At 38.4% G+C, this 12,418-nt stretch overlaps 1 protein-coding gene across 3 annotated transcripts in view; it reads left to right on the top strand.

The window, feature by feature from the left end:
• LOC129240871 (probable serine/threonine-protein kinase ndrD) overlaps positions 1 to 4,514 on the top strand; it is a 30,189-nt gene extending 25,675 nt beyond the window's left edge. For all 3 annotated transcript variants that reach the window (XM_054876916.1, XM_054876915.1, XM_054876917.1), the window contains exon 3: positions 3,009 to 4,514. In XM_054876916.1, coding sequence (XP_054732891.1) covers positions 3,009 to 4,445 — 1,437 coding nt within the window. In that variant the 3' untranslated portion in view covers positions 4,446 to 4,514. The remainder of the gene's footprint in view (positions 1 to 3,008) is intronic.
• Positions 4,515 to 12,418: the final 7,904 nt, after the last annotated feature.

Here is a 12,418-nt window from a genome sequence, read left to right as displayed (position 1 = left end):
AACGCCTTAAAATCAAAGTGCAAAACGGTACCAAGCAGGTCTCGGGAACGGCTAATCTGAAACAAAAAAATCAAAATGGGTTAGATTCAGAATAACAAATACACCTATAAAAATCAATATTTATCGAAAAATACCAAAATGGCCGACAAAAATTGAAAAAAATGCACTTTTTTTCGCTGTTTTTTTTAGTAATAATGCAAAATTTTAATATTTTATAGGTGGACTACCTCGTTTACTATGTGTAGATTATGTGGTTTAAATTTCAAAAGAATCGGTCTAACTGTTTTTGTAAACTCCTAGGTACCGTTTTTAAAACGTTGTTTTGAGAAAAACGCGTTTAAAGTTTTTTTTTAATATAAAAAGCGCTTCTAGGTAGTGATGTTCAGGTAAAAAAAATATATTTACGCTGCTCCGAACTCTCTGAAATTTAAACACAATATTTCTACATACATATACTTTCGAAAAATGTAAAAAAAAAAATTGATTTTTTGAAAGTGCTAAACTAGACGGTCCCTTTAAAATCACTTGTTGAATGCACAATATATCAAAGAAAATATAAATAGTTCCGTTATATTCCGCGAATAATTTTTTGCATGCAAAAATCGTACAGAAGTGAAATTATGGGTAAAATACGCACGAACTTTTGGACTGACCTGATATATATCTTAATATTTTGCGAAAATGGAAAAACAGAATATGCAGATATTTGATTTATTTCATTTGTCTACACTAATTTCATTGTAATGCAAAAGAAAAAAAACTATCAGTCCAATTTTTGACTACTCTTTCCAATAAATCTGGCCAGAAGGCGTCAATGGTGGCTTGAATACTGCAATAAATCGAATGCTAAGCGCGCTATATGGCAAGGTGCGTCGTCTTGTTGGAACCAAATGACGTCGATGTTTAGCGCATTAATTTGTGGACAAAAGCTCAGTCAGCAGCTCCTTCCTCAAAAGGACCAATGATGCCGCCCCTGAGGTTGTTGTTGTTGTAGCAGCATAAACATTCCTCATACTTACATACGGAGAATGCTGCGTGAGTGACAGTCCTTGGCCGGATATAAATCCTGGTCGCTTCGGTAAGGTAGAACCGACTGTCGTGGAAACGCCGCCCCTGTGGTATATGAACTTGGCGAAAATTTTTTTTTCAACGTAAATTTCCAAAATTTGGTAGTGTTGTTGTTGGCGTTAAACGATTCATGATGACTTGCCAATTCTTACTAAACATAATTGTCAACATAGCTTGCCATTCTCAGCTGTCAAACCATAGTAATGGATATCGATAGTTCTGACACAGCTAAACAAAAACACCCGATATAATAATGCTTAATATAATAGTGTTTACCAGGTACTCCACTAAAAAACTGCTAAGTTTAATCGATTTCAGGGGAGCGGAACGCGATTCGCACTGTCTCAAAGTGAATAAGAAAATTCTGTGAAACGGACGCATAATCTTTTTACTTCCGCCTTCACAATCTAGATCAGGTTCTAAATATTTTATTAGTGCTACGAAGAAGTGCTCTTAAATCTTACATTCAACAATTTTTTTTTTTTTTTGAGAAAACGAGAAACTTTATTTTACTGACAAAAGTCATTCGCCATTTAGTGACTGAAGGAATGACGTACATATTTAACTTCAAGCGTAACAAGCTTCTTTAGTGAGGTTTCATAGCTTGGTTAAATACTGCGATAATTACGGTGCTACCATACATATACGAGGGGGTTCAATAAGCACCCGTGTTAGAAATGAAGGCACCATATTTAAAAAAAAAAATTGTTTTTATTTTTCAACCCTTTTTAGAAAAAGACACTTCTCCCAATGCTCTGGTAATTTTTTTAACCCCTCCAACAAATAGGATTTGTCGAACTCTCCAAAATACGTCTCTGTCTCGGCGGTGACTTCTTCGTTTGAACTAAATTGTTTTCCCCCGTGGGGCATTACTTCTTGTTAGGGAACAAGAAAAAGTCGTAGAAAACCAGATCGAATGAATACGGGAGGTACGGCAGCAATTCATAACACAATATTCATGCAGTTTGGCGGCGACTACTCCGGGTGAATGTGATGGTGCGTAATAGTGGAGAAAATGGCACCTTCGTTTTCGCCAAATGCGGCCGTGTTTCCTTCAATTTTTAGTGGTAACTTACTGTAGTGATCGTTCTTCCTTTATCTAAAAAATCTATGAGAATGACGCCGTTTGCATCCCAAAAAATCGTCGCCATGACCTTTCCGGCCGTTGGGACGGTCTTCGCGTTCTTTGGAGCAGATTCACTGGAGGAAATCCATGGTTCTGATTGTTGCTTAGTTCCTGGTGTGTAATGATAACTCCAGGTTTCATAAACGGTGACAACTCGGCGCAAAAATTTCTTCGGATCTCGCTTAACAGCCGCATCCGCTTGTTGTTTACCGTGAGCAATCGCGGCACTCCTCGGGCCGACAATTTTTTTATCGCCAACTTATCATATAAAAGATTAATTGCCGTTCCAATCGACACACCTATGGCCTCTGTTATTTCGCGCACTTTCGTTCGTCGATCAGCGAGAACCATGTCGTGGACTTTTTCAATGATTTCCTCGGTAATTTCGTCCTGTGTCCTGGACGTTCCTCATCAAAAAAGGTTTAAATTCGTTGAGCCAATATCTAACTGTGGTTATAGATGGCGAAGCGTCTTCATAGACAGCATTAAAAATTGCTTTTATCTCCTCGCATTTTTTCCCATCCAAAAACAAAAAGCGAATCACCGAACGTTGATGCTCTTTTTCCATCTTAGCAAAAATCACGAACCACGTCGTACTCGAATAGCTACCAAATCCACACTAACCTATCAATCAGTCTGAAATCTGTTTTGCCGTCGGTTGATAGATGGTAGAACACGATGCCAATACCAACTTCCCTTAGGAACGTCCTCTGTCATCAAATACGGGTACTTACTGAACCGCCCTCGTATTACATATTTATGTACATAAATATACAAGTACCTAATATATTAAATTCTCTTTCTTTCGCCACAGAAACGCCTGCGACACTCAGCTGTTCTCAGCAAACCGCCGCAAAGCGGTACGTCGACGATCATTGTTACAGCACCGAAACGTACAAACTCCATTTCATCCGTCACCTCCACTATATCGCAAATAAGCGATGCACACTCCGATACCGAATCGCCTCCACCGCAAACCATGCTATCTACGTCAGGGACAACAACAACAGCAACAAAATCAATAAAACCTTTATTCACCTCATATGCTTCCTCTCAGGCGCCGCGCACACTCAACAGTTCGCTTTGTAAACCCACAACTTCCATGCCAGCGTTGCGTAACCGCAAAGTATTTATGATTACCGAAAAATCAGATGAACCTGCAGGAACGGAAACATCCACATCAGCGGTAGCTGGCGGTGCGGCCTGTGGACAGAAAAGAAAAATGTATCTTATTATGGAGGAGAATAGCTGCCCTGAAGACGAGGATAGCAATGAAGGTGGCGTAATTGCTAAAGATGCACACAAGTATTTAAAAAGAGAGAACGGCTTAATTGTAGGAGCGAGTGGTTCAAAGAAGTTAACACTCTTTGCAGACAAAGCGGATAGCGGCGCGCTAACGGAGAAGTTCGAAAAGATATTGCCGGAGATATTGCATCGCATACAGGCCAAAGATGCTGCGAGTGTTGGCCCGGGGCTAGCGAGTGTGGCGTCGACGCCCACACCCACGGCCATGCCCACGACATCGATATCGAAGCTGCTGAACGGTGCTGCCAATCTGAATATAATTAAGACTGAGTCCATACAACCACAACAACAACAACAACAACAATATCAACAACAAGAGCAATACTTAATAAAAAAGGCGACTGAGGACACCAATGAAAGACTACCAATTACACTGCCACCGAAAAAGAATCGCACAAAAATCATTACAACGCACATCAACAACACTTCGTACAACGGCAATGGCAATGGCACTAGCCTAGTTAATAACTTCAGTGACAGCTACACTAACAACACTGAAAGCATTTGGGGCAACTTCAGCAATATCAGCAGTAGCAGCAGCAGCAGCAACCATAGTAATCATAAAATTGGCACACAATGTCAAATAAAGCAGATCTCTGCTGCTACGCCAGTCATTGTTTCAGCGGGCACTGCGGCGGCACGCAACAACAACCACAGCAGCAATAGCAGCGTGAACGACATGAAACGCTTTGCTGCTATTAATACCAACAACAACAGTGGCAACACAAATATAAGATATGCGAGTAATTGCAACGGTCAAGCCGTCACGTCCATGGCCCAAGTGGAGCTGGTGCCACACAAGAACATCAACCTGTCCACCGATTTTCACTTCCTCATCAAGATGCTGCCCAAGCTGGAAAGCATACCAGAGCCACACAAAAACAGTGTGAAGGACTGCATTGAGAAGATAATCACACAAAATGCAAACATATTTGCCAAACAGTAACGGTACATGTGTATGTACTTCGAAAGCTGGAGTTTCGAAATAGAAGTTCGAAAATAATAACAGCCGCGCGTATGTAACTGCGCTTATAGCAGAACAAACAACACACATCGACAATAAAAATATTTGGCATCACTGTTCAACAAATGTCAAATCAATATTTATTGAAGTTAATTACCTACTGAAAAATACGAGCGGTAAGAAAAGTTTGTAATTAATAGAGAAATACAATATTTATTGATACTTACATAACACATGGGCCGAAAAGTACCGGGCCTGACAAAGGAAACACTTTTTTTTTTGTTCAAAACAACGTAATTTCCATTAAGAAAAACGCAATCAACTCAGCGCCGCTCTAACATTTCAATACCACTTTTGTAGAACGATTTATCTTTTGTCCCTCAAAATAGGCCGCAGTTTCAGCGATAACCTCTTCATTCGAGCGAAATTTCTTACCGCCGAGCATTAATTTTTAGGTTTGCGAGCAGTTGGTAGTCGCTGTGAGCCAAATCTGGCGAGTACGATGGATGTGGGAGTAATTCGAAGTTCAATTCATGTAGTTTTGCCATTGTTTTGACTGACTTGTGGCCCGGTGCGTTGTCTTGGTGAAAAAAAATTGTTTTCTTTGCCATATGCAGACGTTTCTTTGCCATTTTGGCCTTCAAACGCTCCAATAACGCCAAACATTCTGTCAAAAAAGTACCGGAAATTGTTCAATAGAACGCAAAATACTATAATTACTTAATCATCAAAATTTATTTTGTCGCCTTCAAAATAGGCTCTATTCAAAGCAATACATAAATGCCAACAAATGAACCAGTCATCAGAGCACCTTTTAAACGCGTTTGAAGAGATCTTCTTCAGCTTCTTCAGCGAAATCTTCTGAATGGCCTCTATCGCCTGAATGCGGCGTCCGCGGAGTGGCAATTTAAGTTTTGGGGAAAGGAAAAAGTCACAGTGGGCTAAATCCGTTGAATACGGGTGTTGTTCGATGATATTTGTCGAGTTTTTGGTAAAAAAAGTGTTCACAATATGAGCCTTGTGAGATGGTACGTTATCATGGTGCAAGGTCCATGAGTTTTCTATCCACAAATTGGGCCGTTTCCTACGCACTTTCTCTCTCAAATGTCGCATAACTTCCAAATAATGTTCTTTATTTACCGTAGCACCATTTTGAACGAATTCCGAGAATCCGAGTGCACAACACCATGATAATTGAAGCAAACGAATGGCATGACTTTCACTTTTGATTGACTTTGACGTGGTTTTTTGGGTTTCGGCTCATGTGGATAGCGCCATTCAGCCGCCTGTTGGCTGTTGACTGGTTTGCATGTCAAACTCATATAACCACGTCTCATCGTCATCTCCTGTTATGATGCGCTGGATAAACGTTGGGTCCGGATTCACTCGCTCAAGCATGCCTTCAGCCACCTTCTGCCGATGATTTTTTTGAAAGAAATTTAACTCTCTTGGAACAAGTGGAGCAGCCACGCGTCTCGTGGCCAATTGATGTGTAAAATGTGTGTCAAACTTAAATGATGGTTTTCCAGCACCATTTCCTTGACTTTGTCGACGTTTTCATTTGTTGAAGACGTTGATGGGGAATCAGATCGTGGCAAATCTTCCACGACTTCTCGGCCCTCTGCAAAAGTCCTATACCACTCGTAGACCGGAGTTTTTGATAAAACGCACTCGCCATAGACTTTCTGCAACATTTTTAACGATTAGGCACACGAAATCCCGTTCAATACACAAGATTTAAGACAAATTCTTTGTTCGATATTTTTATCCATAGTGAAAATCGCAGAGCACACCTACGGTTGAATGATATAATTAAATGCCAGAAACAAGCTAATTGACAGATCTCGCTCAAACTCTGAGATACTATGGAGGACAGTTGTACCAACATTCCAGCAAAAAAAATTTAGTCATACAAGTACATACATATGTGTAAAGCGCGCTTTTTAAATGAACCATTCCCAATATTTTTTGACGGAATGTACCACTGTTGATGGTATTTCCCTTCTCAAAATAGTCGATGAATATTTCTCCACGCACATCCCAAAATACCGCGGCCATAACCTTTTCGGCTGATTGTTGTACTTTCGGGCGCTTTGGGCGTGGTTCATCAGTTTCAGTCCACTGAGACGACAATCGTTTTGATTCCGGAGTAAAGTGATTGATCCATGTTTCATCCATTGTCACATATCGAGGCAAAAATTCCGTTCTTATTTTGGTCAACAGTGAGCAAACGCGGCACCCACTTTGAACAGTACTAATAAGTAGAAGATCATGAAATATTAACAGCTGTCTTTTTAAGGTTAGTACTAACTGAAAAAGAGTGCATTCACCAATGCAACTAGTGCCATCTATATGTTAGACTCGGCTTTTTTCAACCCATGTGTTATCTTAATCGTTTTCAGAATTCTCACTGACATTTCGTTTACTATTTACAGTCGATAAAGCAGATTGCAGATTGAAGCCTATAAAAACTACCCAACAAAACGTGGAAGCACCAATGGAAAAATGATGAAAAATTTGCATGCAACAACAAAGTTATCGAGTAAGATTCGCCACTAGCGGGTACGTCTATAACTCAATACACTGATGTACCGCTCTGCCTTACCAACACATGTAATTTAAGGCAGCTCTCTTCTCGCGTTGCCAACATCTGTTCAGTTGTACAAGTTGCTGCAGCTATTCGCCACTTGCTAACCCTTGGAGAAAAGAAGAGGCCTATACACCTTGCGTTTATTGTGCGGCAGTCGCGTATGCGCGTAGAAAAAAACACACAGCTAATATCTGCAACTATGTGGAATTATGGAATATTATTAATATGTAAAATCGGTGGCCAGCGAACGATTGACATACAAACACATGAAAATGCTGAACAAAAAGATTCTTTACATATACAGTTATTAATTATTTTATTTTAAAACGTTGAAGGTTATTTAATTTAAGTGCACGTACTTTTTTCGAAATCTCTACACATTTTTTACAAATGATTGTAGGACATTCGCTAAAATAGTTTACGAAATATACTTACTGATAAGACATTTTCAACTTTGAAATGTTTTCTAATTTAAGTTTTGCATAATAATGCGGGCCTGCATACATATGTATGTGCATATGATTATGTACTTTTATCTATATAAATTTTATATGCATACCTGTATATGCATATATTTTTTATGCTTTTCATAAACATAGACTGACGGCGGTAAGGCTGCAAAATTATATTTAGCTATACTTCAAGTAAATCGTAAATCAAAGATACAAATATTATTGTGAACTGCAAATATCTCGAAATAAAATTTCTCGAAAGACGTGTGTATGTACACTCATATGTACATATATGCATTTGAATAATTGTAAGTGTATACACAATTCTATTTTCGTAATTGGTAACCCAAATAAAAGTAACTTGAATTGAGAAAATCGGACAAATGTTTTTAATTTATGTGGAAAATAGAAGTTTAATGTTTCCATTGAAGGAGTATTCCATCCAGGCTATTTAATGTTTTGAAGTTACTAGGTTGTACAATACGTTTTGGGGTTTGATAAGAAAAACACATATTTTATGGTTTGAAATACACTTAATTATTATTATTTATTATTATTCAGCATAGTCTTCCTGATTATCAATATATTGGGTTGGCAACTAAGTAACTGCGGATTTGCTTAGAAAATCAAAGACAATTTTTCCATGGAACTGAATAACTTTATTCTGTAATGTATTGCCCATTTGGATCAACGACCTTTTGCTATATTTCAGGCAGCATCATAATTCCACGTTCATAAAACTACAGATGTGTGTGGCCTTGCATTGTCTTGATGGAATGCAACACCTTTTCAATTTGTCAATTCGGGCCGCTTTTCTTCAACTGCATTGTTTAATTTCTTTAGTTGCTCAATGTAGACATTGATCGTTCGGTTGGGTGGTAAGAGTTCAAAGTAGACAATTCCTTTGTAATCCCACCAAACTGATAACAAAATCTTCTTTTGATGACTATCAGCTTTTGATATTGTTTGAGTTGGTTCACCTGGCCTGCTCCACGATCTTTTCCGCTTGATATTGTTGTAAACAATCCAGTTTTTATAGTCAGTTATCAGTCGTTTTAAAAATTGATCATTTTCATTACGTTTCTTTAGCAAATCACAGCTGTTAATGCGTTGCGTTGAATGCGTTTCTTTCAGTTCGTGAGGAGCCCATGCATCGAGTTTTTGAACATAGCCAAGTTGTTTTAAGTGATTTTCAATGCATGTATGTGATACATGAAGCTTCTCTGCAATCTCACGTGTTGTACTGTGACGATCCGAATCGATTATTGCTTTGATTAGTGCGTCATCAACTTCGACTGGACGACCAGAGCGTTTTTCATCTTTGAGTGAAAAATCATCAGAACGAAATTTGGCAAACCAATTTTCACACTACCGTTCTTTTAAGGCTTCGTCACCATAAACAGCCATGACTTTTTATGAACTTGCGATGCGGTTTTCCCTTTGCGGAAATAAAAAAGCAAAATATGACGAAAATGTTCGTTTTGATTTTCCATTTTTCAACGAACACCAAACGAAAAGTACGCAACCGATCACAAAACTTGTTTTTACTGATTGACAGCTTAATTGCCAACTATCAAATAACAAAATATGTTTTACATTTGTATTACGTCTGCAAACCTAAAAATTTAACCATCTAACTATAAGTGAAATCCTCAATTACTTAGTTGCCAACCTAATAGTTGTTTCAAGAAGATTCTAATTTATGAATTCCACCGCTGAAGTGAAAATCTGGAAGGACTGCAAAATACGCTTCCACAGGTGTTATGACCTCACCATTTGATGAAAAACGCTTTCCACGCAACAATTTTTTTAGGTTTGGAAACAGATGGAAGTCGCAAGACCCAAATCCGATGAGTAATCCGGTGGATGCTCCAACAATTCGAACTTTAATTCATGGATTCCAGCCACAGTGAAAATGCTCTTGCCACACAGTGCATTGTCCTGAAGAAAAATAATTCTTTGTTCTTTTGCAAACTGGGTCTTTTTCACGAATTTTTTCTTTCAGCTGATCTAAAAGGTTAAAATAATATGCAGAATTTATTGTTTTACTAGTTTGCAAGTAATCCACAAACAAAATTCCTTTCGCATCCCAAAAAATTGATGTTCTCGAACCAGAGTTGAAGAACCAGGTTCACACCACTGTTTAGCCTCTTGTTTTGATTTAGGATCATGGTGATAGACTCAAGTCTCATCCCTAGGGGGGATCCTCTTTATCGTTTCGAAAACGCCTAAATGTTGCTGAGAAAGCCACATTCGAGTGTGTTTTTGTTCCATTGTTAGCGAATACGGCATAATGAGATGCCTACGGCTTCTACTAAATCTCTTTGAGTCACTCGACGATTTTCCAATACGATATCCTATATTTTTTTACGGATTCTGGTATTGTTGCTGTTTTGACGTGGATCATCTTCAAGGCTTGTACGACCACGTTTAAATTCAGCAACCAATCTTTCTACTTTACTAATTGATGGAGAAAAGTCCTTATACACTAAAGTGGTGCACAAATGACTTGCTTATTACAAAGCAACAAGTCACACATTGCATGTGACACTGTTTGTGAAGACAAAAAGCAATGTAGGCACACAACTTGAACAGCAACGAAGAAAAACTGTCTTCAACAAGCAATACTACTTCGGCTCTATCGACAGTGCACGAATTGCACGACGCTGCTTATATGCTTGCATGGCAATGGTAGAAAAACATTGTCATACAAGCTTTGCCGAAAGACATCAAGTACAATGTGTGAATTGGTGTCATATGTATGTATGTACGTAGTGTATATTAGCGGCAAAGTGTAAGTTACATTCAAATATTAATCAGAATTTAATTTTTATTCTACAAAACCATCATACCAAACATTAACTGCCTATTTGATTTTAAAATATCAGGAATTCATGTAAGTAAATAATCCACATTTGACACAATTCACTTGTTTGAATTGAATTGTTTTTCATTGCCTTTCAGTGTCATTGCTTTTCTTGCTATCTTGCCGAAATATGTGTGTTGTGATAATGCTGAGAGAGAAACAAGTCATACAAAAGCATGATTTGGTTTTCTCTCTAGCTGCTATTGCCTGTTACTGTTAGTTGAGAACAAAACACTGCATTGTTGTGTGAATTTAGCAAATGACTTGAAAGCACATATATGTCGACTTGTGCACCACTTTATTATACACTTTCAACATTCGTTCATAAATTTCCGTTGGCTTTAAACCTGCCAAAAATAGAAATTCAATCACTGAACGATACTTGATTTTTTCTATTCTAGAAAATACTGTGACACGTCGGTATTAAATCGCTTGTAAATAAAGAATGAATGGAGAATGACATGAAACCTCACATATGTTCATATGAAGAGTGTACCAACTTAACAAGAAAATGTAGGCTAGTAGCAACGCCCTCTCTTACAGAACCGCAAAACTTATTGAACAACCTGGTACATTAATCGAAGTAGAAAAAGTGATTCGAAAATTTGTTCAAGCGCATCCAAAAGATGATTGGTCTTCGCGGATGTTATTTAAATATTTATATTCTTCTTCTTATCAGCACAGTCTTTGAAGTGAAATTGCTTCATTCAAAACCTTGCGCCATCTGTCTCTATCTAAGGCTACCTCCTTCCACCGCTGCACGCTTAGCTTTTCAAGGTCAACTTCCACGTCTTCGAACAATCTCTTTCTGGGGCTATTTTTTCTTCGGCCTCCAGCAGGGCGATTCATTAATTCAACTCCCTTTCGCGTTGGCATTCTCTCTTTGGGCATTCTAAACACGTATCTGCGCCATCTTATCCTTTGAGATTTTATAAATTTTATCACAGTTTCGTTGTTTGCTAATAGTTCCAGCTCATGATTATATCTAATTCGATAGGTACCGTCTTGCGGTCTACATGTCCATATATTTTTGCAATATTTTTATTTCAACTACCAGTAGCTGATTAATGTCAATAGTTTTTAGCATCCATAGTTCGCCACCTTAGGTAAGCACTGGGCGGATCCTTGACTTTTGGTCGCGAGATAATAATTTAGACTTAAGCTGCTAAACCTCTTTGTTGTCAATTCTGATATTATATTATATGAATATAAACATTTATTTTTAGTTGTGTATCTCAAAATTAATAAAAAAATAAAGAAACCCTCACAAAAACTAGAAGAATGGGAAAGATAATAGTTTCGAATAGCTCTAACCAATTATTTATAAGAAAGGAAAAATGAAATTATTGGGTTGGGGAACACTTATAGCGTTCCTATGTTTTACTTTTATTTTTATTAGTTGCGCAACTAAGTTCCCGCTGTTTTTTTGATGAAAATACAACTTTATTCTGAAAAAATGGTTTCAAGTGAATCTTTGAAAGTACATATTGCCCATCGCTGGCTACTCCTTTTTCCATCTTTCTGGCTATTCACCATCTTTTGAGGCTATCCACGGATCAAGCCAGTTTTTGATGTCTTCATATGAATGGAACTCGATCGGAACAGATGATAATCGGACGGCGCAATATTTGGAGAATATGGCCGGTGGTTGGTTGGCGGGAGGTTGGTTTAAACAGTTCATAATAAATAACACCAACTTGGCCCCACCAAATACATAGCATAACCTTCGCAGCGTGAATATCGGCCGAGGCGAAGACGTAGAAGCAGGGCCGGGCAGTCTCCATGACTTTCTTTAATGTTCCTGCTGTAATGAATCATCACCCGTCACGATGCCATGATTACCGCTGGAGCAGTTGTTCAGTTGGTTTTAACTCATAAGGAACCCAAGTCACCTGTTTCTTAATCATTCCCAAAGCAAGCAATCGCTTGGAAATGAATTGGCGGGTAACTCCTAATACTGAAGCAAGCTCTTCTTGCGTTTGACGCGGATCCTCATTCAGCAATGCCTCCAATTCAGCGTCTTCGAAGGCTTTTGGCCTTCCTTCAC

The sequence above is a fragment of the Anastrepha obliqua genome, chromosome 3 (genome assembly GCF_027943255.1).
Source record: "Anastrepha obliqua isolate idAnaObli1 chromosome 3, idAnaObli1_1.0, whole genome shotgun sequence".
Taxonomy (NCBI): Eukaryota; Metazoa; Arthropoda; class Insecta; order Diptera; family Tephritidae; genus Anastrepha; species Anastrepha obliqua.
The sequence above is the reverse complement of the archived record's forward strand: the minus strand, read 5'-3'. Positions and strand labels throughout refer to the sequence as shown.